The sequence below is a fragment of the Elgaria multicarinata genome, chromosome 3, assembly GCF_023053635.1.
Source record: "Elgaria multicarinata webbii isolate HBS135686 ecotype San Diego chromosome 3, rElgMul1.1.pri, whole genome shotgun sequence".
NCBI lineage: Eukaryota > Metazoa > Chordata > Lepidosauria > Squamata > Anguidae > Elgaria > Elgaria multicarinata.
In genome coordinates, this window is record NC_086173.1 from 143,641,648 (window position 1) to 143,658,963 (window position 17,316).

Below are 17,316 nucleotides of genomic sequence, written 5' to 3' on the forward strand. Positions count from 1 at the left end.
ATAACACTATCATGACTACAGGGATAAAACTAGGGCCATGGCTAGACAGGGGGGTGGAGGAGGGGGATGATCTCGTGATATGATGACCGCAAGATCCTCCCCCTCAGTCTACATGGAATCATAGAATCATAGAATAGCAGAGTTGGAAGGGGCCTACAAGGCCATCTAGTCCAACCCCCTGCTCAATGCAGGAATCCACCCTAAAGCATCCCTAACAGATGGCTGTCCACCTGCCTCTTGAATGCCTCTAGTGTGGGAGAGCCCACAACCTCCCTAGGTAACTGATTCCACTGTCGCACTGCTCTAACAGTCAGGAAGTTTTTCTGCGGTTTACATGCGGTGGGAGGATGGAGAATGTTGCGTCCGCCATTTTGGATTTTTTTTTTTTTTACTCAAGATGACCACTTGAGCGCTCGTTTGAAAAGGTAAGTAATTTTTTTTTTAAAAAAATTACTCCCGCTCCCTCCACTCCACCCCTGAAGGGCACGGAGCTCCTGAAGAGCTCTGTGTCTGGCTCCTTGTGATTACTCACGAGGAGACGGGATGAAACCGCGACGGTGGGCCACATGTCCTGCAGTCTCGGGATCATCCCTAGACCAGGGGGGAAATCGGAATTAAAGGATAGGGCAATAGCCCGGGGAAAGGGAGGGGTCATCCTTCCCTGCTCCAGGGATCCCCCGTGCATCATGTGGACGCACAGGGACGATCCCGGGGCAATCCCCGGGATATCGCCCTGTGTAGACATGCCCCTATGTTTGCTTTGCACCTGCTGTTCTCCAGGTGGTTAATTTGGGGGCTGCAGGGCCATGGATTTTACCCCCAAGGTCCAGCCCAAACTGCACCATTGCTTACAGTGGCTGTTTGCTTACATCTAAGATCTGTTTGTGCAACCAACCAGGTGCACTGAGCATGTGGAATGTGTGAGGGCGTGTGTGTGTGTGTTGCATTACCACTCAAAAGGGCACTCTGCAGTTATTCTAGGGTGACCATATGAAAAGGAGGACAGGGCTCCTGTATCTTTAACAGTTGCATAGAAAAGGAAATTTCAGCAGGTGTCATTTGTATATATGAGGAACCTGGTGAAATTCCCTCTCCATCACAACAGTTAAAGCTGCAGGAGCTGTACTAGAGTGACCAGATTTAAAAGAGGGCAGGGCACCTGCACCTTTAACTGGTGTGATAAAAGAGGGAATTTCACCAGGTTCTCCATATATTCAAATGACACCTGCTGAAATTCCCTTTTCAATACAACTGTTAAAGATACAGGAGCCTTGTCCTCCTTTTCATATGGTCACTAGTTATTCCGTGTTTTCCTCCTTAATGGATTTTTAGCGTTTAGGAAAAAGACGGAAGAAGCAGAGAGAAAACACAGGATGGTTATGAAAGATTTTGTCATCTGGACCCACTGTAAAATTAATGAATGAGGAAGGCTGATTGAGGATAAAAGCCTTTTCCGGAAGTACTCGTGATCAGAGGTCATGGAGCAAGATAATAGCGCGAGGCCTTGTGAAGCGTCTTAAAAATCCTTACCTGCAGGCAGAGACAGGGAAACACCTGGGAGATAGGTATGCTCACGTTCTCTGGCCTAGTCTAAAATACAAGAAAGGGAAATGGGGAGAGTGAGAATAGGTAGTAGAAAAAGCATCTAATAGGGTTGGACTCAATGGCCTTATAGGCCCCTTCCAATTCCGCTATTCTAGGATTCTAGGATCGGGTTGTGTTTTTGGACTGCACTTTTAAGGATATCCACCACCACCTTTTAGATTTGAGGAAGCCAGGCCCAGTAGGAGAGCTGACCCTAGGCGTGCTTTCAGACAGAGGGCTCCAAGTGCTACTAATCAGAAGCATTTTGCAGCAATTCCATCTTTTGTTCCTTTACCAGTTTTTGCAGTACGTAAAAAGAAGGAAGAAGAGGTGGGGAAACAGGAGGATTTTGAATTGAGATCATTGTAGACTGGAAGCCTGGGGCGGATCCACACTTAAGGTTTGGGACGCCCTGACGGTGCATTAGGGCGTTCCGAAATCGATAATGTGTACCCTACCTTCAGCGTTGCAAGAAGAGGCGGCGGCGGCGGAGGAGGAGGCCGCCCCTCGCGGGGACGGGATAAAGAGTAAACCGCGCCCGGCGCCTTCGCCGGGCAATCAGCTGCCGCCCACTACCCGCCGGCCTCCTTTGGCCGGCGAAAGAATCACCCGGGGCCCACCCGGGTCGGAGAGCTTCGCGGAACAAGCTGCCGCCGGCTTCCGCCCGGGTCATAGAGCCGTCAGGGCATCCCAAACCTTAAGTGTGGATCCGCCCCGGTAAAGATCAGTGAATGAGGCAGGCTGATGCCACCATAAAAGCCGCTTCTGGGAACTCCTTAGTTCTTTCTCTCAGGATGCAGCCTTTTGCATATTTAGATGCAAAACGTCCTACAACTCCCAGCATACCCAGCCAGCCATGAAAAGACATTTTTTATTTAAGACCTATTGCTGCCTCTTTCCTGGAATAAACCATTAAACAACACAGATATTTACACATTAACCCAAGTTATGATGCTGGATTTGGTTTCTAGTTCTCAGGTTCCTTATTTGCATGCAAGAACGAAACAGAGCTCAAAAAGAAAACTGAATATATTTGTCATCGGGGTCATCACCCCTTAATGTATGTTGTGCAAAAACTACAGCTTTGATTGTAGAGAATTATTGTCTATCTGGAAGAGGACTGTACCTCAGTCATGGTCGTAAATGATATTTATTTCTTTATTTAATTTACAATATTTATATACTGCTCCACATCCAAAGATTTCGGAGCTGTGAAGTACAGATAGAGTAAAACAATAAAAACACTATATTAAAAATTACTATTTTTAAAAGAACAAAGTCTTGATAAAACCCAAGTTCTGGGGCTTGTCTATACAGCTTGTTTACCCCGACGTAGCTGCACATATTCTCATTTTAGGACACACGAGTCAGCCGTCTGTTTGCAGTAACATCACGTTTTTAACCGCGATAATGTGCATATTCGCAGCAGCAATTTACCGCAACGTTTCGATCGTGTCCAAGTTTCCACCACGTTAAGGTTATATGTTATTGGGGGAGTTAAATCTCATTTTGACAGATGGGTGGAGCTTTGAGGGTAGGAGAACGTGATTGGCCGGCTTCCTGCTTTCCCACCTATGGGCTGGTTCATTTTTTTGTGCCGTTTTTAGGTTGAACGATCTGATTCTATGGAGCTCCGCATAAACAAAGAGGCAGAAATGCGCTGCCATCTTCCTCTGCAGCCTCGTTCCCCCACCCCACTCCAGTTTTGCTGTTACATCAATCTGAGGAGCTCTGCATATAAACTATATCACTTCATTCGCCTCCATGGCATTGTATACCCCATAATGCGACAATGTACACATGCGCATGTATAACTGCATCACACAAAAAATTACAGGAGATAAATCTTTATTGCTGCTGCAGTGTGACGCTCATTACCTACATTCGAATCAACAAAAAATTGGATTTATATTTAATGAGGAGCAATCCCGCTGTCGTATAGACAAGGGCCTGGTAAAACCGCAGCCAGTCACTGAAGAAAAGTTTCCTGAAACAACATTTTCAGGAGGCACCAGAAACAACACAATGTGGGTGCCTGCCTGACCTCCAATGGCAAGGAATTCCATACAAAGGGGGCCACTACACTGAAGGCTCTTCTCCTGGTGGACTCCAATCGACTATAGGTCCATGTGGAACCACAGGAACATGCTCTCAGATGACATTAGTGGCTGGGCAAGTTGGTAAGGGAAAAGGTGCTCTCTCAGGTATCCTGTTCTCAAGTTGTCTAGGGCTTTGTACACTAGTACTAAACCTTAAAGCTGGCCCAGTAGTGAATAGGCAGTGCAGCTCCTTTAACAAAGGAGTTGCATGCTGAAAAGAGGCAGCTCTAAGGTCCTTATTCAGTTTACGGATGGAGCTCTGTTTCAAACTTTTACACAGATAACTGGGAACTAGTTACCAACTCCAGCATTGTTCCCACTCTGTTCCCACAGGACAGGATCTAGAGAAGGAAAGACTGAGGGCTTTTCACGCATTGCATTTGTCAGAAGCACATCTAAGATGTTTTATACGTATAACTCAAAAACGTGTGTCATACCAGTGCCGCTAGAGTGACCGTATGAAAAGGAGGACAGGGCAGCTGTTTAGAAAAGGGAATTTCAGCAGGTGTCATTTGTATGCCTGCAGCACCTGGTGAAACGCCCTCTTCATCACAACAGTTAAAGCTGCAGGAGCCCTGCCCTCTTTTAAATCTGGTCACTCTCGTATAGCTCCTGCAGCTTTCACTGTTGTGATGAAGAGGGAATTTCGCCAGGTTCTCCATATATACAAATGACACCTGCTGAAATTCCCTTTTCTTTGCAACTGTTAAAGATACAAGAGCTCTGTCCTCCTTTCCATATGGTCACCCTAACCAGTACATGCTCAGGCAGCCATGATAGGCTGCATCTCTTTGTTGAGTGTACCTTCCAGGACAAACCAGGGTTGCCTCTGTATAATATATGAAATGCCCCTGACTCTAAGCGGGAGCTCTAAGTACGTGGACCAGGAGAAGGGCTAGGAGGAGGGATGTCCCATTCTTGTATACTTAGGGTGACCATATGAAAAGGAGGACAGGGCTCCTGTATCTTTTAACAGTTGTATTGAAAAGGGAATTTCAGCAGGTGTCATTTGTATATATGGAGAAAAATTCCCTCTTCATCACAACAGTTAAAGCTGCAGGTGCCCTGCCCTATTTTAAATCTGGTCACTCTAGTATAGCTCCTGCAGCTTTAACTGTGGCGATGAAGAGAGAATTTCACCAGGTTCTCCATATGTACAAATGACACCTGCTGAAATTCCCTTTTCTACGCAACTGTTAAAGATACAGGAGCCCTGTCCTCCTTTCCATATGGTCACCCTATGTATACTTAACATTCAAGCCAGCTCACTTTCTCATCTCTAAACAATTAGCACAGGGGTGGGGAAACTCAGGCTCACGGGCCAAATCCAGCCCTCTGGGGTTTCCCAGATGGCCACACACCCTTCTTCTGGCTCTAGGGTGACCATATGAAAAGGAGGACCAGGCTCCTGTATCTTTAATAGTTGCATAGAAAAGGGAATTTCAGCAGGTGTCATTTGTATGCATATAGCATCTGGTGAAATCTCCTCTTCATCACCACTGTTAAAGGTGCAGGAGCTATACTAGACAGATTTAAAAGAGGGCAGGGCACCTGCAACTTTAACTGTTGTGATGAAGAGGAAATTTCCCCAGGTTCCCCATATATACAAATGACACCTGCTGAAATTTCCTTTTCAATACAACTGTTAAAGATACAGGAGCCCTGTCCTCCTTTTCATATGGTCACCCTATCTGGCTCCACCCCTTCCTCCTAACCAACAACTCTTTGGTGGTTTCCTGGCTTTTGTGCCATTGAAATACCTCTTCTAACGGTTAGCTACTGGCGCCAAGAGCTTTAAGCAAAAAATACTTTTCATTTTTTTGGTGTTTTGGCCCTGCCCCTTTTGCCTTTGGCCCTGCCCACCACTCAAATGCAGCCGGGGGGGGGGGGGGGAGGCGCAGAGCTTCTCTGAAATATTTTATTTTATTTTATTTATTTACAGTATTTATATACCGCTCCCCGTTGAAAATTTTGGAGCAGTGTACAAGATAAAATAAAATAAAAACAGAATAAAACACTTTAAAATAGATTTTAAAAGAAGCCAAATGTACAGTGAACCGGGGTTAATCATTAAGGAAAGGCTTCCTGGAATAATGGAAGGAGGAAGGAAGGGATAGCGGAGGTATAAATCATAGAATCATAGAATAGCAGAGTTGGAAGGGGCCTATAAGGCCATCGAGTCCAACCCCCTGCTCAATGCAGGAATCCACCCTAAAGCATCCCCGAAAGATGCTTGTCCAGCTGCCTCTTGAAGGCCTCTAGGGTGGGAGAGCCCACAACCTCCCTAGGCCTGGCAGGTCTCAAGCAGGGCCCTTCACTCACCAGCAACTTGGTGGGGCCCTTGTCCAGCCCTTCAGATCCACTTGTCCGGTTCAGATACAGCCAGAGGTTGAAATGCTGTCCTTCAGGGATGTCCCACACATGCAGTACAGCCTTATCTAGCTCCATGGAGACCTCTAAACTGGGTTCTGTAGCAAAGAAATTTTCATCAATGTTCCAAGTACATTCACAGCCCTAAAAGGGTTCCAGCATGAGCATCTGATTGGGATCTGCTATTTGTCAGGAGTTTGAACAACCAGGGAAAAGGCAGCTGTGGAAGGGGCCTATTGGCAAGCACCCATGACATCACAGACACTTCTCTCACCCCACCTCATTCCCAGAGGAGTTCTGCAATTGGTGTGTGTGTGTGTGTGTGTGTGTGTGTGTGTGTGTGTATTTTAACCCACAGAATGAAGGACAGAAGCATACATGGGTAGAGGCCATAGCTCAGTGGTAGAGCACATGTTTTGCATGCACGAGGTCCCAGGTTCAATCCCTGGCAAGTTCAGGTAGGGTTGGGAAAGGCCCCTTTCTGAAACCTTGGAGAGCCCTTGCCAATCAGTGTAGAATAACTGAAAAAGCTGGACCAATGGTGTGAGTTGCTATAAGGCAACATCCCATGCTGCTGTCCAGGAACACACAACAGGCAAAGAATGAGACATTATGACTGTTAAACTATATCTGCCAACACTTTTTCCATAGCTATTTGAATTGCTTTACTGCACTCCTCCTCCTGTGCCAGCAGGCACCTCTGTCACAGTTCAGAGAGTTCACTCTAACTATTTATGATAATCGTCCGAACTACCTGTACTCTTTAGCCAAGGACTCCTAAATGACACAAAGAGAATATATTATACAAATCAGGCCTGTGCAAATCTTCATTTAGTTTCCAAAAGTCCATCAGGAATAGACACTGCTACACACTTTCAAACTCCTCTCTACAACGACGAGGAATAGGAACTTGCTGCTTAAGAATTAAAGCTGGGATTCTCAGGATGCCAAAGTCTCCAACAGATCCCATTCTTGCACAGTAATCGTAGCCCTGACTAATAACATCTGAACGAGGTTTTATTTTGACTGTAACAATGAGGGTTAGCATATCAGAGCATGGTTACAAGCACTCAATGTGTGGGATGGCAGGAAGTTTGACTTGAAGAACTTTTGAGCCCCTTCCAGTCCTGTGTTTGTTCCTGATTTATCCTGCCAAGAGCTTCTCTACATTAAGGGAAATCCCGTTGTTTATCCGGCACTGTTGTGCTTCCTGTTTCTTCGGCAGGATTGATATGAATTGATATGAACTGGATTATACAGGAGGAGAGGGGCGAAGGAAGGTCCTGCTGCTGTTTCCCAGGGCTCCTTTAAAAAGGCAGACACAGTTGAATCGAGAGAGCGCCTCCTTCCCTCCCTGGTATGTGTCCAAAGGAGGGGGAGTTTTTGTTGTCTGTTTCCTCACAGCCCACAGAAAAGCCGGGACAAGTATGATTTTGCTGTAAGTTCACAACCCTCGTCAAACTTACTTGGGAGTAAGCACCATTGAACACAATGGGACTTATCTCTAAGTAGACACATGGGGATTGGATCTGCTGCCCTTTGTTGCAGGGAGGCATTTTACCCTCTCCTCCCTTCATTTGCCCCAGGGTGGCTTCGCAGTAGCAGCACGTCATGTACATGACGCAGCCGCCATCGTAAAGCCATCCGGGGGCAAACCCTGGAAATTCCGCTCCAAAAAGTCAGGCACTTACCCTGATGTTTTATGGCAGTGGAGGCGTGTCACAGCCCATGGCGCCCCCTGATTGGTTGCCATGGACTGGACAGGGACGGAGATGGCCCCGCACATCTGTAAAAGTAAAACAACAACCGGGAGGTAGGCGAGGAACAGGGCCATTCCTCCCCTCCTTTTTAAATTTTTTATTATCTGTATCTGCGTAGCTGCTCAGATACAGATAATAAAAATAAAAATAAATGTGGGGGAGGAACGGGCAGCCAGAGGGAGGAGAGGTGGTTCGCCTGGAGTTCCTCTCCTTGCGTCCTCCTCTGGCTACCTCATTCCTTCCCCCCCTTTTAATTTTCATTAAATGTAGCTGTGCAGATACAGACAATATAATTTTTAAAAAAGGTGGGGGAGGAACAGCCCCGTTCCTCTTCTCCTGCCCCCCCCCATTATTATTATTTTACTTTTACAGAGTGGGAAAATTCGCACTTGCATTCTTCCCCGTGCAGATGCCCGGAAGGAATGCACACGTGGGAGCAAGGTGCCTCACGGGGCCAAAACGCCGCTGTCAAAAGAAGGAGGGGGGAGCTACGGGAGACCTCCTGTTTGAGCATGGCATGGTCAATTTCACCCGGAAACTTCCGTGAGCAGCCAGAAACAAGCGTATAGCTCGTTTAGAGAACACCCAAGAATACTTCTGATTGCCATGGAGTGTGAACAACAAACAAGAGAATGGCTCTCTTTGCACATCATAGTAAGTGACAACAGCCGAGAATTCTGTCTTACCATGAAATGAGCAAGTGTCACCAGTGTACACTGCTCAACTGCTCCCATGTGGCTCCTCCTGCCAGCAGACATTTTGCAGAGTTTATTCTTGGCTTATGATTCTGGCTTGGTAGGAGAGAACAAGCTAGAGATCCCGGTTTGGATGGAACAGTAAACAAATCACAGACAGAAATTCCCTGGTTAGCTGCTCCCACTGGCAGAAGCAGCCAAGTCATCGAACAGCACAATAAGCCAGAATTCTCAGTAACTGATGGTCTGAAAAGGAGCCAATAAGCTCCATCACACTGGGGGGAGGGGGGGTTAACACGCTCCCTACCTTTGCTTCTCTGCCCGTATTTTCGTTCCTCAGTTACTTCCTCTTTTCAAAAGAGGAAGTACAGAACGAGCACGAGGCCCATTGAGTCCGCTGTTCTAATGGCGCTGCTTCTCCTGCACACAGCTGGAGAGAGCGGTGATACCGAGTTTAAAAAAATATCTGACTTAATGAGAGTTTTTTGTTGTTGCACAAGGAAGACCAGAAGGGGTGGAAGGCAGACGATGTCATGGGAGGGACCTGAGCAAACTCCGTGTGTGCCCAATAACGAGTGTGCAATAAAACACTTGTCGAATGGAGCTTAATATCTCCTCCATCAAGCCCTGTTTATGAGCTGCCTTGGGGTATCTGGCTGGCCTCATTGATCTTTGGGCTGATCCCTCGAAGCAGCCTTTGATGCCTGGGAATTTCCTGAATTGACTAAAGATACTGATCTCACTGGCTACTGCAGGGAGTTTGCGAAGTCTCTGTGCTTGCGTCAGGGGAGCATCAGTACTGATAGGGAATTGGTGGCCTTGCTACATACCCTGGCAGAGGCGAACACCATCTTTAGCGTCACGCCAGGTGCAGTCTGTGGGAAGAAAAAACAGGTGAGCAGTCGGAAGGAAGGATTAGGGGCAAGATGGATGGATGATATTCTGGAGGTGACAGACATGACCTTGGGGGAGCTAGGGGTGGCGACGGCCGACAGAAAGCTCTGGCATGGGCTGGTCCATGAAGTCACAAAGAGTCGGAAGCGACTGAACGAATAAACAACAACAACAACAACATTTGCTCAGCGTCTAATCTCTGGAGGCACACGGGGAACTCACCTGGTCCTTGGTGTGTGAACTGGATCACACGCACAGACTCGTAGAGGGGCCTGGTGAAGGCTGTGAAATGCAACTCCCCGTTGATAGCAACTGGGAAGCAGTCCAAGTGGAGGGAACCCTGGGAAGAGAAGGAACAGGAATGTCAAAAGTCAATGGGACATTTTTATACAGAGGGAGGGAGGGAGGGAGAGTGATCCCAACTATGCAGTTCGTCTCAGGAAAATGGGAACATGGGAAGCTACCTTATACCGAATCCAATAGGGTGAACTGCAATGATGAAATTTGACATGAATTTTTAACATATCTCTAGTATTAGCTTTTATACATTTATGGACCTTTGAATGTAAATTCTTAGTGTCTCTTATTTTAATTCTTTGCATTAAAAGTAACTTTTATATATTTATGGGCACCTTCTAATGAAAACCTTTTTAGTACCTTTTCGTATTTTACGTCTTTGTTTCGTAAAGTTTTTCTGTGCTTACCTGTATTGCTGGTGTATGCATTTGTAAAGTTGATATGACCATGATGGTTGAAACAACAAATAAACAATTCAATTATACGGAATCAGACCAGGGGGGTCCATTTAAAACCAGTACTGTTGACACTGACTGGCAGCAGCTCTCCAGAGTTTCAGGCAGGACTCTTTCCTAGCCCTGCCTGGAGATGCCTGGGATTGAACCGGCGGCCTTCTGCATGCTAGGCATATGCTCTACCACTGAGCTACCCCCCTTCCTCTTGCATAGGTAAATAGCAGCGAATCAAATGCTTGTTCAGCTGTCAGTCTTGCCTCTTCCCTCACAGTGGCGAGGGCGGGGGGCGGGGAGAAGCAAACATCCCCCACAAACAAGGAGCTGGCCACCCCAATTGCTGGTCTCCTATTATAAGCGCTTGCATTCTGGGATGGCCAAGAAGGCAGCGGCAGTGGGAACGAGGGGTTAATCCGCTTCTGAGCCAGTTCCCTGATGCCTAACCTTATTCTTGGCAGTTCTCCAAACTATATTCTGGCACCAGCAACCACAGCCAGGTAGAACACCCTCAGAAGAATTAATCTGTTTATTCCATGGATCTCTTCCTTTTTTTCTCGGGACAGTAGGCCAGGAAAAATTGAGAGGGGGAGGAAATAATTAATCTGTACCTTCTCCAGGTCTTCCTTTTCCCTCCTCAGAGAACTAGTACAGGAATGGGGGAGTGGGGAGAACTTACAGTGCAAGCCTATGAATGTTTACTCATAAATGAATCCCACAATATTCAATATCTCTTATTTCTTTTATTCCATATTACAAAGGCAATGGATTGCAATGAAAAACACCCAGCTTCATCAGGAGCGTCATCTTCAAAAACGTCACCTTTTGGATCTTTAGACTATTACTTCACATGCACTGGGTTTCCTAGGTATACAAGGCCCAGGTGTCTCAGTTTGCTCTTACTTTCCTTACACGAAGAGTCTACCTTCCTGGGTCTGCCTGCACTGGGTCAAACGTAACTATTTTATAAAGAAAGTGTTCTGACTGTTTAATCTGTACATCAAGGAAATGCTTCTGTAGTGAATCTACCTTGATTGAAAGCATTTTTCCTTACACTAATTTGAATTTGGCTAATATATGCTAGATTAAAAAACACACTAAACTAATCAATATATGATTGATTTCAGAATATATGGTTAGGATGCAGGGCCATCTTAACAGCATTATAGGCCCCCCGGGCAAAGCAGTGCACTGGGTCCTGCCTACACAACCACTCACAGGAATAAAAATGTAAATTATCGATAAAATAAACTTATATTTATTGGTACCTCCAACAAAATCAGTGTTTTGACATAAAAAAACATGTTGTACAGCAAAGAATAATCAATACAAATGTTTGGACAATATAACATGAGCCTTGAACTTGAAAAACAAAAATTAGTGTTAAATTCTGGTCTGTGCATAGATTAGATGCTTTTGAACTGTGGTGTTGGAGGAAAATTCTGAGAGTGCCGTGGACTGCAAGAAGATCAAACCAGTCCATACTCCAGGAAATAAAGCCAGACTGCTCACTTGAGGGAATGGTATTAAAGGCAAAACTAAAGTACTTTGGCCACATAATGAGAAGACAGGATACCCTGGAGAAGAGGCTGATGCTAGGGAAAGCGGAAGGCAAAAGGAAGAGGGGCTGACCAAGGGCAAGATGGATGGATGATATTCTGGAGGTGACAGACTTGACCTTGGGGGAGCTGGGGGTGGCTACAGGCGACAGAAAGCTCTGGCGTGGGCTGGTCCATGAAGTCACGAAGAGTCGGAAGCGAGTGAACGAATAAACAACAACCTATGCTCGTGGGCACCTATGCCCAGTGTGCCCATGCGTTAAGATGGCACTGTTAGGATGGCAATTTCAATGTGAGATATACCGTTACTTTTCTTTCAGAGATCTTAACATGTAGGATGCAGCCCACCCACCTAGAAATATGCTTTGCCCCTTCTGTGCCCCCCCCCCACTGAATTTTTTTTCCTGGTGCCTCCACTATTCCCTCATGTTTTGCCTTCAGGCATTCTGTCTTTCTTTTGTTTCATATATATTATCTTATCCTTCATCTTTCACCTTATTTAAAAACAACAACAACAACCCACAAACATTTTAAAACCAGTTAGCTCCAGGGAATCATTGTGAGAGTTATGTTGGCGATAGCACATGCACACATCAATCGACAGTATCCATTGCTAATTTCAAAAAGAATATCCCTAAAGTGGTAAAACTGGTTTCTTCAGAGTTTAAGCCAGGAGGAAAAAACACACAAAAATATTTAAATTAAATGCAATGAGGGCATTTACAAACAGCCCACAGCCAGAAGCTGGGTGGCAGGAGCCAAATGTGTGGAGAGAACTGTGTACCGTGTGGACTGCCTGCCACACCCAATTCCAGCTGCCTTCAGGTGCGTTGGAGGATGCTTACCAGTGTTGAAGACAGGGTGGATTTGATTTAAATCAATTTGATTTAAATCACGATTTAAATCACTATTCAGAAAGGCTTGGTTTAATCATGTGACTCCCCCCACCCACCCCAAAAGATGCACTCTTCCTAGCTATATTTTACACAACTCAGAGTTACCAAAGACTCATTCTTGCTGGTATAATCTTAATATTTACAACCAGATGAAGGTTTCATTTTTAGAATAGCAGCTTTTCAGATTAGTTTTACAGTTCTATCAAAAAAAATACTGATTTGGTTATACTATTAGAAACGCATCATAGATAGATAATTATTATGAAATTATTGCGTGGTGAACTATCTCCAGTTTAATAGGTTAAGCATTCATATTTGGACAACTTTTCTGCTGTACTTTACTGGAAGGAGAAAAATAATCTTACAGAAACCTCTGGAAGAGCATGACATTGTGAATGGATTAATAGAATTCATTTACCAAAAAATTTAAACAGCCTCATGCTACATAATTAAAAACGAATCCTTATTTTATTATGAATAACCGTTGGACTATAATGTATCATAAATAGAAAACTATCTTTAGACAGATTTTTCCTCAAAAAGCATTTTATTTAAAAAATCCAATTTAAATAAAAAAAATCCAATTTAAATTTTAAAAAATCTAATTTTTTGATTTTTTTTTAAATTGATTTTTATTCACCCTGGTTGAAGAAAGATTCCACTGGCGGTTCAGTTGATGTTTGCATGTGGAACAGGAGACACATTCTATTGTTCTTTCCCCTAGGCAGCAAAATGCGTTGGACCGGCCCTGCCTACACTGCTCTACAAACGTTAAATCCATCTTTACCCTCTGTGGCAAAACAACACCATTGATCAGCTAAGCCCACAAATACAAGTGCTGCCATGATGGGTGCATTTCGTGAAAGGGGAAATTGAGAAGCAGGAAAAAGATTGCAGTGGAGGGCCTTTTTGGTGGTGGCTCCCTGGCCAGGGAGGCTAGGTTGGCTCCTTCTCTGCAGTCCTTCCACTGGCAGGCAAAACTGGTTTGTTGAGTTGGGTGCTGTTTTTATTCTGTTGCTGTGTTTTAACTGTTTTAATGTTTTATTTGTTTTATTACTCTTTTAACCAGGTTTTTATTTTATTTTTATTTTTAGTTCCTATGATTGTGAGCCACTTTGAGCCTCATTTTCTGGGGAAAGGGAGAATACAAATTAAATCAGTAAATAAATAGTTCATTTTATTATATTTATATTTCTTCCTAGGACCTCAAGGCTGTCATTGTCAGCAGCTGTCCCTTAACGCAAGCACTTCCTTTGCTGAGGGAACTGCACTGGCTGCCCATTTCACTACTGGGCCAGCTTTTAAGGTTTAGTTCCAGTGTACAAAGCCCTAAATAACTTGGGACCAGAATACCTGAGAGAGCAGCTTCTCCCTTATCAACCTGCCCAGTCACTGAGGTCATTTCCTGGTGGTTCCACATGGACCTACAGTCCAATTGAAGTCCACCAGAAGAAGAGCCTTCATTGTGGTGGCCCCCTTCCTATTGTTAGAAATGGACAGATATGTTACTTTTTCATATATTGCAATGTTTATCATAAAGAGAAATATAATGACTAATGCATTATTAAATGTATTATTAAAAGCTTCAGAATACAGTCGGCTCAAAGGCCCGGTTATAACTGAAGCATTATAAGAAAAACAGGAAGGCATAGCAGGTGTAGGGCTCCAGTTGAAATAGTAAGAAGTTGTGGTCAGGCTTGTGGTGAGAAGAGGTGATAAATAGAACAAAACTGAAACACACATCTGTTGTTTCTGAACTCATGACTTTGTGGTTAAATGATGGGAGGGGGTATAATAAAGAGTGATTAAGAAAGTATGCTCAGAGGAATCAAAACCAAATATGGACATAAGTAAATAAGAGTGGGTGGAACATCAAATGAAGGAAGCAGAGAGGTAAACAGGGGAGGGGCCAGCAGGCGTACTGGGATAGGCTGTAACCCCTTGAGTCTCTAACCAATGGAGTGATAGGGGAGGGACCACTTCCGCTGGGCTAAGGGATAAAATAGTTTTGCTCTAACTGGTAGGTGTGCCTACCTGCCTAGACACCCAGACTTGCAAGTTTGCTCAATAAAACAGAGTGTTTAAACTTTCACCATTTTTGTCCGAGCAATTTCATTTCAAATTGTGTTTCTAACACTATGGAATTCCCTGCCTTTAGAGGTCAGGCTGACACCACTGTCTTCTGTAAAGTACACCTGGCCACCCTACATTTACATATACAGCTCATGGAATTCAACTTTCTTCGACAAAGAATTTTGAATCACAGCATGGAGTACACTCAGCTCCGCTTCTCAATAGAGAAAGATGTGGGCAGAATGACTCAGGATCATTCTGATGGGTTGTCGAGAGCGATACCTGAAATCAAAACCTGCTCTGCAAGTGGCAGGGAGAAAACCTATACTCTTCACATTTCTTCCCTCTTTAAAGAATAATACGGCCTCTCTTTCTGCATCACCAGCAGTCAAATCACAACGTCTTTCCCTTTCACCTGAATTTACCACCAGCCCTTCCAAATTTGAGGTGGGATATAAGGTTTCACCTACCGCTGGCCTTTTTGACCTTATGCAAATGCACACGCATGAGTTCAAGAGCCGATGGTGGTTTTTACACTGGAGCGTTGCTTTAGCGTTGCTTTTCCACAAGAAGCTGGAAATGGTTTTAAAATGAGGTTCCATACAGCACGTAAAGCACTGCATTAACTATCAAAGCCCTTCCCAGGGCCAAGTTCATTTTATAATGTCTACAAGTAAGTTCCATTCACCAAAGTTCTTTTAAAACCCTAAGCAGGTTATTTTATTCTTGTTGTTGTTCCCTGCCTCGATCCAATCATAGAGGCGGGTAATAAATTATTATTATTATTATTATTATTATTATTATTATTATTATTATTATTTGAAGAAACAGCTACACCTGTATAAACCAACCTGGGCTCTATAATTGGCCACAAAGTCCCTGTTCAAGGCTGCCAGTACAGTCCGTCAGATTGGCTAGGTGGGAATCTACACTTACGTAATACAATGTAAAGCAAGGGTTACAATAACTCTATGGACCACATGACGCACTTCATTTCACAGCTTTTTTGTCGTTATTTTTTCCTACCTTCTCCCGAAATATATTTCAGCTGCTACTGCTGAGAAATTGTAGCGTCATGTAGCATGTATCCTGTCTCAGCATTAGCGCTACATCTGCCTCTATTTTCAAATTTTCCCGTTTAGCCAATCGCTGCCCTGGGGGTGTGGACATCTGATTTCAGCACTAAAATCAGCAGCTGTGCTCACGGTTAAGAGGACGTGGGCATAGCACTGTAACGAGCGAGGTATAGCATGTCATGTTTAAAGAATACCCACGCTACTGCGATAACGAGGAATAAACTGTTTCCTGATTTAATGGAGCGTTAATGGGTAAGACGAAGGAATCTAACGCTATAATCTATGAGTGTGCACTGAGACATTTAAAAACGCACTTAGTCCTAACATTAAAAGCAGTGATATACAACATTAGAACCACATGTGTAGATTCGCCCCAGGACAAGAGGCATAATTTACTTCCACTGGAGGTATGTCTGGTTCACTCTCTGACTACTTTTAAACAGGCTTTAAAGACCTGGATGTTTTAATCCCTTTTAATTGGAGATTAGTGCTCATCTAGATTTTATAAGTGTAACTTATTGCGGTTTTTATTAACTGTTGCTGATATATATATTTGTTGTATTGCAATTTAAAAAATATGTTAACTGTATTTTATATTTCTATGGTTTTATGCTTTTTACTTTGTAAATGACTTTGGGAAGGCTTTATCTTGAAAGGTAGCATAAACATATTTTAAATATTTTTTAAAAAATTCTAATTGACAGTTTGCTGTTTGCAGGTTCTGCTCATTTCAGTTGCTTCCCTAGTCATTATGAGGATCATCAGACAGGTGGGGAATCACGTTTCCCTACCCTCGTTTTGCCTCCTGCTCCTGTCCTACAACAGGGACAAACAGCTTCCTCTTTCTTCACATGGAGAAGAAAGAGGAAGCAAGCAATGACCACATGGCTCATTCAGTGTTATAGCCCCCAAAATTGGATTTGATGAGTCTCACTTTGTGACGGAAAAAAGAGCAGAAGGAATGGGAGGAACGCTGCGTTGCCAAAATGCCTCGTGAAAAACCAGTTGCAAGCATGCGATAAAACACTCATATGAAGAAGCTCTCTGTTTGGGGGATTAGTGCTGAATTGCCTCTTATTTCATCAGCTGTTCTTCCTCACCAGTGTGTGTGTGTGTGTGTGTGTGTGTGTGTGTGTTTAAAAGTGATTTCCCTGACCTCCGCCCCATTATTTCCCCACTTTCCTTTCCATTATAGCAAACTGGACCGTGGAAATAGCACTGAGTAGAGAAACACTAAAACAGGTTGACCCTCCAACCTGGGCAGGCGGTGCTGCAATTGTGTTTCATAGCCCTGAAAAATGGCAGAATTGAAAAACACACAAGAGGCTGATGTAGGCCGGCCCAGGTTGGAGGGCAACGTTGACTCACTGAGGGAGAAGGGGCCCCATTGAAGGTGCCTTTGCCCAAGTGCCCTCAAAAACCTGGACCTGGCACTGTCGAGGCCCAGTCGATATGACTGCCCAGAGGGACCAGGTGAGGGAAGGCTGCTGCTCCTTCTCCTGGCTCTCACGATCAGAGGACAGGTGAACAGGTGGCAGCAGCCACAAAGAGCAGCAGTGAGAAG

The 17,316-nt window shown here is 44.4% G+C and overlaps 1 protein-coding gene across 1 annotated transcript in view; it reads right to left on the reverse strand.

Moving 5' to 3' along the window:
- The window catches only part of IL17RC (interleukin 17 receptor C), a 40,948-nt gene that overhangs the window by 13,448 nt on the left and 10,184 nt on the right, over positions 1 to 17,316 (reverse strand). The window contains exons 6-9 of the mRNA XM_063123448.1: positions 9,625 to 9,742; positions 9,339 to 9,383; positions 6,006 to 6,151; positions 1,531 to 1,590 (exon numbers count right to left, since the gene is read on the reverse strand). Coding sequence (XP_062979518.1) covers positions 1,531 to 1,590; positions 6,006 to 6,151; positions 9,339 to 9,383; positions 9,625 to 9,742 — 369 coding nt within the window. The remainder of the gene's footprint in view (positions 1 to 1,530; positions 1,591 to 6,005; positions 6,152 to 9,338; positions 9,384 to 9,624; positions 9,743 to 17,316) is intronic.